Source organism: Lepisma saccharinum, chromosome 10 (assembly GCF_977018435.1).
Source record: "Lepisma saccharinum chromosome 10, izLepSacc3.1, whole genome shotgun sequence".
Taxonomy (NCBI): Eukaryota; Metazoa; Arthropoda; class Insecta; order Zygentoma; family Lepismatidae; genus Lepisma; species Lepisma saccharinum.
The window spans coordinates 29,422,413-29,436,032 of record NC_139238.1 but is presented as its reverse complement, the minus strand read 5'-3'; the positions used below and the strand labels follow the sequence as shown (position 1 = coordinate 29,436,032).

Below are 13,620 nucleotides of genomic sequence, written 5' to 3'. Positions count from 1 at the left end.
TAAATATGAAGTATCAAGGAATATTATTTAATATTAATAATGATCGAATATCCAAGCTATTTCAAGAATTCTGCTAGATATTGATTTTATTTGAACATATTCAACATAATTTTAATGACACAAGTTGTTCAAATTAAAATTTGTATCAAATTTATAAACTCAAAAAAGCACAGCAACGTGTACATATTTAAGAAACTAATTTTGTCAATAATTATTAATTATTTTTCATATGGCAAATTATTGTAGGATATATAGATATGTAAGAGAACAATTGAATGAAAATACATAACTACTTTTGTACTTTTAGTACTAGGGAACATATTGTGTAACTTGCTACGTACAGGAAAGTAACTTCCTTATCCGCTGATGCCAGGTTTCTAAGTGCTTTGCCTAAACCTCAAAGGGAACTAAAATATCTAAGGGGAAGGTTGGGACATCTTTCGATAAATAACAGTTCTCGTATATATATACATTGATCTTCAGCCTGTCTTTCGACTTAGCAGTAATTTTTAGCTGACTGTAAGCACTATGCATCTCATTAATTAGAAAATATGACATCTCATGAGCTACAAATTTTCTTCATGTTTCAGAGGTTGAAAACATAGAAAAGGGATCAAGATAGCAAAAAATGACCAAAATATGTTAGCAAATATGTAATATACTGGGAAATATGTACAAATATGTAACATAAAACTTATGCAAAATCATGTCACTTATATAATTCATTGACATTTTCCTGTTCAAGGGTCGGACCCTCTGGCCGAGTGGTTAGCACATCGTGCTGTGACGCCAAGGATCCCGGGTTCGAATCCCGCTCGGGCTTGGTTGTTTGTGAATGTCCATTCATCAATTTCATCACTCATCCCCATCTTCGCAAATTAGTCAAGAGGCACAAAACGTGAAGTAAAATAAACTAAATCAATCAATCAATCCTGTTCAAGGTTTAGTTTAGTTTAGTTTATTTGCATCAAGGACTACTGGTGTGTACAAATTTTTGTATCTAGAAAGGTGTAGAATATGTAATTACATGCAAATGTGGGCTCTACTACCTTTCTGTGCATAAAGTGGACTTTAAAACCGCAATTCAAACATCCATATCAGCATTGTCATCTGCTCAGCCCTATTCAAGAGCAAACTTTTTCATGTGGTACCCATGACTAATTGTTCTCCTTTAACTTCCAGCCTTTGCCACTCGCCTGTTCTCTGTCCTGAGGTTTGAGAGTGTTATCCATGAATTCGATCCGTACTTCAACTACAGAACAACCAAGTTCTTGGCTCAGGAAGGCTTCTACAACTTCCATAACTGGTTTGATGATCGAGCATGGTATCCTTTAGGGAGGATTATTGGAGGTAAGGCTAAGGGTTTGTTAAGACTTTGGGGTTGCTTTCGAGCAAACAGGTTGTCTAGTCACCTTGAATTCCTTGTGAATTACTTGACATTGACGGGAATGATACATAATTTATCATATGTGTGGTTTGCTCTTATTTTTACCTAGGAAGCAAAGGTAGTGTTAAAAAGATTTGCTTTGTTTATGACGAAAGTGAAAACTGAACAGTAAATACCTACCACTTCTTACCTTGGTACAACTCGGTGATGGTGCCTGATCGAAATTTTTTAATGTTGTACAAAACAAAGGCTCTCATGTTAGCACTACAGTACTGCATGGAACCACTTTGCTCACTCATACTCGTTCGAGTCTTCTACGCTCGAGCGTTGGTAATGGAAAATCATCATAATCGTAGACACATATTATCTATCCTGCCAGTTTTAGCCCACAACCATCTGTTTCCATTTTGTATATTACTGTATTGGTAAGATAAGACTAAACTACATTTTAACATGGAGATAATGACTATGTTTACTTAAGTTTTCAATGTCACTGTCTCTTTCACTTCACAATCCATATTTGAGGACCCACTATCACAGACAAATTATGGTTATATGTGTACTACTGATCTTTGAGCATATACTGCTCGTTTTGCCTGTTCAAGAGTTATTCGCTCGAGCAAAGAAGCTCTTGATTCCGTACGCTATCTAGCGTTGTCCATGCAAACTATTTGGAAGTCGAGCGAAATCCTCTTGTGGGATTGTGGGAATCTTAAAATCTAATTCTTAATCCAGCCTTGTGAGGACAATTCGGAAGCTACTTGAAAAGTAGTACTAGCGGGCTGTTGTCTTGAAAACTGGAAAACAGCGGTGATGGGACTCAGTGTGCTGACCACATAGTAGCCAATCAAGACAGCTGCTTGGCAGGCCCTAGCTCTTAGATGGTTGTTGCACCACGGAGATTAAGGACATTTTGTAAAGTACAAATTGCTTTGTGATCAGAATTTGAGAGGAGGCTTAGGCCATGCTTCTTCGCACTGTTCATTATTCACCTTGTAGCCAGAAGATTATTGAAAGTGTTTTTTCTTTGATGATATCACTAGTTGAGTAAAAATATCAATTCACTGAATTTGATTCCACTGGGGACATACAATTTTTCATGTGTATACTTTGTAACTTTGCTACGTTCCCCGAATTATTCTCAAGGGAACTACTTACGTTTATTCCTCAACGGCGAGCCTGAGACTTATCAGCCTACCATGAAGCCCTCAGGTTGTGGGAAAACAGATAAGGATATGCTTACGTAAAGCTTACCAACTCTCGCACACAAAAATATAATTAGAAGTCAGTTAATGTTAATATATTAGACTTGAACTCACAATTAAACTCCTTATTAGAAACAAAAGTGTATTTAGATCATAATTGTTCTTCACTACACAAATTACCACATTCACATTTCCAAAATCACTTCCATTATTCCAGCAAACTTTTATAATCCTATCTCTCACCTTACAACCCCCAATCCCATGTTTTAAGGTTAGTCCATAACCATAAAAGACTACCCAATTGAACAACACAAATTACGTCATAATAGACAATTAACATTTTAAACATATTAAACACCTAAAATTATACAATAAGTGGGTGCGTATCAACTTGCAAAATGAGCTGTTCATAAATATTAATTGTAAAGTGTTGTTCTTCTATTCCATAAATGATATTTTGAAACTCCATAGGTTTAAAATTTCACTGTGTAGACTTGGAATTATGCTAGAATTTGGTTTGGATCTTAGAGTAAGCACCATAGTAAAGTAGGAATGTTACATAGAATTTTTTTTTAAATAGTACTCTTGAGTTTCCATGCCCAGATATTATCATATAACTGAAGTCTCACCTCCTTTTGTCCATCCACCTTACCGGTCTTTCTAATTCTACCATCATCTTGAATTATCCACTACCTGCCCTTTCCAACGACATCTTGACCTCTTTCCCACTTCTTGTGCGGTGTGTACTCTCGCTGGCAGTCTTTTCTGGCTGTAACATGTCAAAACCATCTTAACTCAGGTTCATTATCATAATCAGTTTCGTAAGGAAATTGAAAGAAACCTACAATTGAACCTCAATTTTGTGTTTTTCAGGATACCAAGATTAAAAAACTAAAATGTTTAAGTCCTCCAATGTAAAATCTGTTTCACTGTGGATCCTGATGTAAGTAATTTAACTTTACATAGAAATCATCAAGTAACAACCTAATGTTCAAACATTTTCTTTATTACGCCATAGGAACTATCTACCCAGGCCTTATGATAACATCTGCTACATTGTACCATTTGATGTGGCTGTTCAATCTCACCATCGATATAAGGAATGTGTGTGTGTTTCTGGCACCATTATTCTCTAGCCTCACAACCCTGGTGACCTACCTCTTGACGAAGGAATTACGGGTAAGTGTTAAGAATTTACCATTTACCATATTTTTTGGACCATAAGATGCACCATTGTCTTTGAAAAATACTGTCTTATTGTCTGAAAGTTGATAAGTGCATGGATAATGGTTGTTCCTTGTAGTGGAGAATAAAGTGTGATATATATATATATTTTTATTCTAAATTTTCATCTCAAAATTAGAGTGCATTTTATGGTGTGAAAATTACAGGTGGTTAAGAAATATTCTCATGTATTTCTTGATGGAATAGTTGTTTTGAGTCCACTTTATGCACAGATAGGCTACTCAAGACTGTGTACAGTGGGACCCAAACCACTGTGCCTCCACTGGGTATCAAACCTGGGACCCCGTGATTACAAGGCGATGGTGTTACCACTATGTCATCAAGGAGACCCACATGCAAGGGTGTTTGATTGAAATCCAATATTTAAATTGTGTCCGATTTTTAAAAGAAAATAAATAGTTTATAAATACCAGAATGATTTTTAGTGAAAGTACATTATTCTCTTAATCATTCAATTGTGTTGATTAGGCTCTTACATACTCTTAACATTTTCAAAGGAAAAACATGGTAAGAAAATATATCTACTGATGGGGTGAAGGTCATCAGAAACAAAAATGTAATATGTAAACAATAAACACACTAAATTTTGGTTGCGTTAAAACTCAATAATTTTTATAGGTAAAAATAGCAAATATTTTGTGTAGAATAATATACAAAATACTAATAATGTCAAACTGTAAATAGTGTTATACCATATTTACGCATGTACCGTGCGTCCATTTCGATCTTCAGCCGAGAGATCGGGAGAAGCGTGGCGGGCGGCGCTGACGGAGATGCCGACATTTGCGGCCTGTAATGCCCGCTTATTTTTATGGACATATGCAGACATTTATATAAATATTGCAAAACGAGCACTAACCTGTGTTATAAGAGTTGTTCAAACTGATATCCACCAAGTGCCAAGTGTGTAGACTTTCGGGGAGAATATGTTGAATAGCCTGAAACTTTCGTGCCTGTAGCTAAAGTCCTTCTGGGTCGGGCCGAGAACTTATCAGCCCCCCTCGTAACGTGAACCTTGCGGCTGGCATTCCAATCCTCTCACTGACACAACACACATATACACACTGCAATAACACAAACAAGTAACTGCAAATAACCAATAATAAGACTCTTGCGCACAGTACGAAATTAACACGCTCTTGGTTTACATCTGCTCACCACTATATTCACAGCTCTGTCGCGAAGGAACAAAAAACTCGAGCTCGGAGATTTCGGATTGCAAGGAAGCTCACGAACACCATTGCCTTTTAACGGTTTCGTTGCACATTCGAAACCTCCAAACGATCCCCATTGACACAAAACTCTTTCAAGGATATAAACTTATGCAGGACGTTACTGGTCAAAACTATGATTAAAATGTTTTTATTATTTGTGGCTCTTAACATCGTTTCTAAAGCGTATTTTTTTGTGTATATAAGGGCAGAACTTGTATGAATTACAGATGATAAATTATAACACAGGTTAGTGCTCGTTTTGCAATATTTATATAAATGTCTGCATATGTCCATAAAAATAAGTGGGCATTACAGGCCGCAAATGTCGGCATCTCCGCCAGCGCCACCCGCCATGCTTCTCCCGATCTCTTGGCTGAAGATCGAAATGGACGCACTGTATAATGTGCAACCTGGTTTTTAATGGGGGAAAAGTAACAAAAAATTATATATCGTATATAATGCACAGTATAATCCAGGTTCAAGAAATGGCTTTCTTAGTTGTGGGTAGTAAAGCTGTTGCTATGCTGATATTATTTTAATAATATTACGATATTATTTTATCTGTGCTTTGAAAACTGTTTTACTTTCCTCTGTTAGGATTCTGCATCTGGTCTGGTGGCTGCTGCTATGATAGCCATAGTTCCAGGATATATATCAAGATCAGTTGCCGGGTCTTATGATAATGAAGGTATTTATCATTAATTGAAAATAATCATATTGTATTATTTTGGCTAAGCAGAGTGTGGTTATGCTGATCTGATCATCAGTCCCAGCAGATAATATTTTAAATTTGTAATTTTCATTAATTTTCCCATGAAATGGATTTTTTTATTACATACCCAAAGCGAGAAATGATAATATTGTTTTTATTTAAAAGCAAAACTCAGGTACAGTCACTAGCAAGATAAAAGGGACACTAATTTCCTGGAATACTTGTTTCACTGCAATTTGCTATTGACAACTTGCTACTGAAATTCGCTCATACCTATACAGTTAGGCAACATACACAATGCATTGTGGTGAAACCAGTACTTCAGGATATAGGTGTCTCATTTTTAATGCCGGTGCTGTGTGGGTTTTATGCACACAGCTGGAAATTGGAAAGAAAATGTATAAAATTTTGAATGTTTGTAAATGCTCTAGCCTAGGTTGCCTTTTGCCCAGTAACCGGGGAAGCCAACAGTTGCTTTCCCTGAATGGCTTCCCTGTTTAAAAGATAACAATAGGACCTTGCCCCGCTGGTTGGGGGTGGGTCGTTTGTCTGAGGTATAAATAGCAGGTGCCGACTTGTTACGCTCTCTCATATCTCAGAATCTCGGATAAGCACGCAGTTGCCGGCTCTCAGATACTCCGATACAAGGCCCGATGGAGGCAGTTTTTTATGGATGCTTAGAGATAGACACAGAGTGAGCACCATATGTTTAGGGACCTCTGCGTGATAAACAGCGGGGGTGGGTTAGTGCTATGCTAAATAGCTCAGATAAGATGTACTGCACTGATGAGAGGACAGCGTAGGGACTCTTGCGTAATAAACGGCGAGAGCAGGTTAGCGCTATGCTAAATAGTGCGCTCGTAGAGTGAAGTCCTGAGAAGTGCATTTCTCTGTGATGGGACAAGAGGTAACTTAGAGCATTTGCTATTGGATCTGTAATGAAAAGATGTATATACGGCAAAGGGTAGAAGTGTAAATATACTGTACATAAAGAGATAACTGCGCAAGACGTTATTCTTTACAATACCGGTGACTGTACATTGACATGATATGCTATAGTTACAACTATTGAACAATTTTGGGTTGTTACCATGCCCAGCAATTGTTACCCGCATAAATAGGTAACAGAAAAATCAGTTCAGGCTTTTGAGCTCAAGGTCCTTGTGCTTATGTTTTTTTCCTCATTATTATTATAATAATGCACAACAGATTTGTAGATAATGTGATTGTTTTCATGCATGTAAAATTATGGTGAGGGACAGATTAAGTTGTATTGGCTGACTGAGGCATATCTGCAAGGGAGATTTCACATTGAAGCAATAAGTGATAGGCAACATGTATTGTTTGAGAATTTCACCAATCAAATACAGGTTTGTGCTACCTATTATGCAGTTACGATGTGAAACGTTGCTGTTGATTGGTTCATTCCCAAGTGACATTCAACAGTCTGAAATCTCCCTATAGTGACTGAAAATTTTACTAATCCGGTATTTCTATGAATAGTAAGGCTCAGCCAGTGGTATCGGATCACAGATACTGGCCGATGCTTTTCCAGGCTGGTCAAGAAGTCAAGAAATACTTGTGGTCAATAATTTTTACTATCACAATGATTGATTAAGTTTATTTTACTTCACTTTTCTGCCTCTTTGGCTAATCATGAAGATGAGAATGAATGGTAGTTAGATAAGATGTATGAAGGGACAATCACAAAAATGTAGGGACGGCAACAGAACCTCGCTAGTCTGCCAAATGCAGTTCAGGATGCATTAATAGATAAAGCAACTCTAATTTTCTTGTTAAATACAGCTTCAGTTTTCATCTTAACTGGCCTTTTGGTAGGGTTTTTTCATTAAATAAATATCTTTTAAATTTTTTGTAGGGGTCGTATAAATAAAGGTTAAGCAAAAAAAAAGGTCAAGAAAAAGTCAGTAATTCTGGATTTGTTATTTTGGTAGACACCTTGAAGTTTTTATCTGAACGCCTTTCGGTAGGGGTTTTCCATAAAATAAAAAATATTTATCTTCTTAATTGCTAATTTTCAACTTTGGGCCAATTAAATTAAGATTAAGAAGAACAAAAAAGGTCAAGAAATAGTCAAGAATTTTGAATTTGTTATTTTGGTAGACACCCTGAAATTGCATGAGTTTCTTTGTGTTTTGTAATAACATTGTGGAGAGCAAAGGATTTTGTGAAAATTATTATCTCATTCAAAATTAAGAATATTTTGAAGCAAAACTGTAGATTGATATGGTATAGTTCCAATGAAAATCTTACTTTTTGAAATTTATAAAAATTGTGAACAACTTCAAATTGACGCAATTCGGTGGAAATTAGTTAAGACTATCAGCATTTGTATCAATAATAGTTTAAAGTGCTATTGGCTAAAGTTAATTCCTATTATAATTTGGCTGCAATAATTTTACTTGTTAAGTAACACTATTTTTCTCGGTTAATTCTCATGACTTAATTTTCTCTAAAATTGTCTCTGTCTACTAACTGTATCCTCTTCCAGGAATTGCAATTTTCTGCATGCTGCTGACATATTACATGTGGATCAAGGCAGTGAAAACAGGAACAATCTTCTGGTCAACACTTGCAGCCCTTGCATACTTCTACATGGTAATTATTTTTCTTTAGTGAGAAAGCTTTGAGTTTGAACATAGGTATTTTCAAATTGTCTATATAACTATGTTTATAGTTCAGAAGTTGGTCTAAAAATTCATGCAAAGTAACCTCAAAGTTACTCTAGATATTAAAATGCAGGCTTGACTTTTTGAGAAATGATAACAGTCACTGTCATCATCATCATCCTTTGCAGTTTCCTGCCTCTGACTGGGTCGGCATAGAAGTCAAGCCTATCCATTTTTTCCTGGTCTTCCACCTCTCCTCTCTTTCCACGGTGTTCCAATCTTGGTTTCTTCTAACACTCTCCACTATCTGCTCCTTCCACCGACATCTTGGTCTCCCCCTTGTCCTTATTCCCACTCCTTGTGCATGGTAAGCTCTTACTGGTAGTCTTTCTGCATCCATCCTCTTCATGTGTCCGAACCACCTCATCTGTGCCTGATCTATCCTGTCTTGTTACTACTTGTGGAAATACTTGGAAAATTCAGCACAATTTGATGTTTTGTGATCAAAACTACGAAACTGAAACAAAAGAAATGATGTGCATTTATAAAATAAGGGTCAGCTGGTTACAAAAAAAAACGACAAGTGTAAAAAATGTGTTAGTGGTTACAAACATATTCAGCACTTCTGGTACTGTGGAACAGTTGACCACTGCCATTTCGACACCTCAGTTCATGCACACAGTCATGGTGATGATAGTCAAATACTTCTATTAGCAATTTGGATCGATGTTTTCTGTGAAATGTGCGGAAATTCTACAGCAAGTCAAGAGCACCACTTGTAATGTAACGATTTTCTTTCACTTTTGCATTAATATGTTTAAGGAGATCATCTACCTTAACATGAGGCCTACCACTCCTCTCTTCATTGTGAACAATGGTACGACCTTCTCTTAAACTCACGGCACCATTTCCATATTTTTGCTTCACTCATTACTGTCTGACCGAACTTCACAACTTCCATCCATCATTACTCACTCTAATGCAAAGACAAACAGAAGCAGAATGTTGAATATAAAACCTCTACATGCCCATTGGGCTACTCGCAGGTACTGTGCAAGTGTGATCCAAGCACTGTTGCCAGTCATGTTTTGTAACCCGTTGACCCTTACTTTTGAAATGTTCCTCATACTTTTAATTTGCAGCTGCCTGCAGCGTTAAGTCTTTAATTCTTTCATAGCCCTGTTGGTTTCTGCAACCAGGCATCATGATGCTGGCTCCCACTCTTTGTACTTGAGCCAAAATAAAACATGTTTTTACCTTAGAATTTGGATAAAGCAAGCAGCTGCGAAGAAGCAAAACTGATGAAATACTGAAAAACGAAAAATGGTAAAATATTACAATTGTTTTTGTTCATACTGAAAGAAAAGTGGCTAATATATGCTTGCATTGTTTTCATTAAATTAAAGAAAGACTACTTTTGTTCACACATTCCACTCTGAACCTTTGCTCATCATACAAATAATATTAACCTTTTGAGTCCCAAGGCCATTTTCACATGTAACCCCCTTATACCAGAGCCGATTTTGAGCAAAATGCAGAGTTTCAATTAAATGAGTGTAGATCGGAGGCTAATTGCCCTAGAGAGATGAGTGATATACCGTTGTACACGGAATGAACCAGAGATTCAGAGTATATAAAATTTATGCAAATTTGGTGTATATGTGGCGGCAGGAGGGGGGCGAACTCTCAAAATTCCAAAATTTCGGAAAAAAATGGGTTCCCCCACTCCCCCCAAGAAAAAAGTACATGACAGTGTCGGCATAAACATGGAAATGATGGCTGACATGTAAGGATCACAAAAATGTTTGCATTATTATCATATGACGAGTGTGCCCCCAAAAGGAATGGTGCCACTGATTCAAGCTTCAAAATGCAGCGGTACCTTGAAATGACTTTAGCTCGGAGACTATTTGCCCTGGAGATATGAACGATATACCGTTGTACGCAGAATGAATCACAGATTCAGATGATATATAATTTATGCACATTCGGCGTACATATGGAGGGGGAAAGGGGGGAAATCCCCTGAAAAATACTTTTTTTTAAAAAAAAAATGGGGTTTCTCCCCCATGCTCCCCCCAAAAAAAGGATATGAAAAGTTCAAAATGCACATAGAAATTATCGCTGGCATGTAAGAAACAGAAAAATATTTGCATCATTGTCATATGACCAATGTAACGTGAGTTGTACCCCTGAAACGAAAGGCTTGTATGCCACTGTCTCAAGCTTCGGAATTGAGTGAAATGCAGAGTTACATTAAAATGACTATATCTCAGAAACTAAATGCCCTAGAGATATGAAAGATATACCGTGTACGCAGAATGAATCACAGATTCAGAAGATATATAATTTATGCACATTCGGCATACATATGGAGGGGAAAAGGGGGGAAATCCCCTGAAAGATACTTTTTTTTAAAAAAAAAATGTTCTCCCCCACCCTCCCCACCCGAAAAATAGGATATGAAAAGTTCAAAATGCCCCCTGGACTAAAGACTAACGAGGCTCTGGCGACTGGCACTATGGCCAGTATAATTTTGTGTGTGTTGTCCTGTTTGTTGTCCTTGTGTGTGCTGAGTGCCCGTTTACGGCCTCAGCTTTTAACAGAAGTCAGAACATTTTAACATTTTTAGTTATGCAACGCTAGAGTTGTTATTTGTAATGATAAGGGGCTGGTCCCCGTATAATGTGACGGGAGCAAAATAGCCTAAGTGCTGACGCTCCCAAAATTTTAAATTCAAAATCAAAAAAAGTTCAAAATGCAGCAGGCACAAACGACACTAGCACACTTTTCACACTACAAGAAAAACACGTAGATTACAAAAAAGTCCTTGGAAGTCTGTTATTTTACTCAAAAATATCCTCGCACTTGGGCACAAAACGACACACACCTACGCACAACTTTCACGGACAAAAAGCTAGAACACAGTGAAAAATGAGTGCCGATTCTTGCAGCTGCTTGAAATTCTATCTTTAGACAATGCAGGGTAACCTGTGTTGCAACTTGTGGAAAACTTGTGCTCAAAACAAAGGTTTCCTTCAGCGTGCCTCGAAATTACATTCTCACAACGCAGATTCAACAACCAGTCTTCCCCTCCCCCCACCCCCACCCCCTGCTTTTGCTCGCACGAAAAACTTTCATTTTGACATCGAATACTGATAAACAAGCTTCCTTCGAATGCAGTTACCAGGCGGGAGTGAAAAAGCATTGCTTTAGAACAACAAATCCGGTCTTCCTTTGTCGGCAAAAATTTTCCCTTGAAAAGAGATGCAAAAGGGAAGGCCCTTTTCCCACCTTTTCCCCTCCATTTTCATGAAAAGAAAAAAAAAGTTCAAGAAACATTTCTGTTAAATACATGTGTTAGGAACAATATATAAAAAAATCTAAATTCTAGCCAAAAATAGAAAAGTTATAACTTAAAAACTACGACCTTGACACCATCTCGATCGAGACGTTTGGAACTGCAAGGGTTACATTTGGGTATCTCGACTGAGAAGCTTGGGGCCCAAAAGGTTAATAAGAAAGTAGTATGTGCAGAACATCAAGACATTAGCCATTTGTAGGTTTGGATTAGTTTTTGCTTAACTACAAAGCATAGAAATTCCTTTTTGTGTGAGTGGGTGTTTTTTCAGCTATTTTGAATGTTTTACTCGCCGAGGCCTACCTCCTTTCAGTGCTACGAACTGAAGAAACTAAATTGTGTGTCCTGTATGTAGTCAGCCAAGTAACATAGATCCCTGGGTGGCACTTGGCTTCTTTGTTTTTTAAGAGAATTACGTGATACTAAGATATCATTGATCTTGGCACTATTTTGTAGCAATTTCAACTTTTCCCTTCCCTCTCTGCTTCTTCAGAGGAAAATGAAGAGAAGAAGTGAGTGTAAGGCCTCAAGGGACACCTGTTACCCTCTCCTTCCATGGGGTGGTCAAAGGGAATTGGAGGGGAGGCAAGAGGGAGGGAGAGAGAAGGAAAGAGGAGGAAGAAAACCAAGAAACTGGCAAACCTGAGGGTAAAAGTGGCTGGAGTGTGGTATCCCCCCTTTCTCTAAGAAAAATATCAAGATAAAATGTGTTGTAACCAAATGAGTGAAGAAGTTTCCTGTGACAAAATTTGCATGGCCTTTCCTTGAATTCAATAAGCATTTGTAATTTTGTTATTTACCTTCACTTTTCTGCCACTTTTGACTAATCGCAGTGATAATGATGAGTGATGATCAGATAAAATTGATGAAGGGACCAAAAAAAAGGGGGGGGGGGTGGAGAGCCCTTATGGTACCCAAAACTCAACCCTCATATATTCAAGGGTGTGCACTTTTATCACGGCACCTTCAATTTTAAACCAGGATGTCTTTTGCCCAGAATTTTATGGATCCCTTGTTTTCTTTGGTTATTTGTTTGGTTTAATGTATAAAATAAACATTACTGATATATCTGTGTTTTATCTTTAATAAGTAATTGGCTAGCTACTATTTATTAGTTACCATACTTGTTCTGGGATCCAGTACAGGTATGACTTACATGTAAGAAATGATTAGTGTTAACTGTGAGATTGTTAGTGTTAAAACGCTATCTATTATGAAGCGAAAGTCATAAAGAATACCCATGTCCAGGCAAGGACTTGAGTTGCAGAACTTAGGTGTTGAGATCAAAAGTCGAATACTTAATGTGCTCGGCCACCAAGCTAACTTGAATTCAATAATTTAGCACACTCAGTATGTAATATGGGCCAACCTAAATTGTTGTACTGTTTCCATTGGTGCAACAAAGATTGTATTCTTACCACATTGTTTTGGTCCACTTTACTGAAAGTCTTAGGCACTAGAGATAGTGTATATGTTTAATATATTTTTTCCATAAGATTTCTCCGATGTGAAAACTTTTTCTCCTACTTTTTCGCAGGTGTCGTCATGGGGAGGTTACGTGTTCTTGATCAACCTAATTCCTCTTCATGTCCTGACATTGATGATAACTGGTCGCTTTTCACATCGCATTTATGTGGCATACAGCACACTATACTGTCTCGGTACTATTCTCTCCATGCAGATCTCATTTGTTGGGTTCCAGCCAGTGCAGAGCTCAGAACACATGCTGGTGAGTTCATTCATTTCTTTCCTTGCACTTTTAATTTGAGTTTTCTGAATATTTAGTTACATGACAACGTACTGCGTGGGACATGCATATATTGATTTTTGATGGAAACACAAAGCATGAGATTACACACCGTAATG

General features: G+C 37.3%; 1 protein-coding gene across 2 annotated transcripts in view; it reads left to right on the top strand.

Annotated features, from left to right (window-relative positions):
- The window catches only part of Stt3A (catalytic subunit 3A of the oligosaccharyltransferase complex), a 51,055-nt gene that overhangs the window by 9,588 nt on the left and 27,847 nt on the right, over positions 1 to 13,620 (top strand). For both annotated transcript variants that reach the window (XM_083129685.1, XM_083129683.1), the window contains exons 3-7: positions 1,183 to 1,350; positions 3,611 to 3,771; positions 5,649 to 5,739; positions 8,276 to 8,382; positions 13,292 to 13,483. In XM_083129685.1, the coding sequence (XP_082985811.1) occupies positions 1,183 to 1,350; positions 3,611 to 3,771; positions 5,649 to 5,739; positions 8,276 to 8,382; positions 13,292 to 13,483 (719 nt within the window). The remainder of the gene's footprint in view (positions 1 to 1,182; positions 1,351 to 3,610; positions 3,772 to 5,648; positions 5,740 to 8,275; positions 8,383 to 13,291; positions 13,484 to 13,620) is intronic.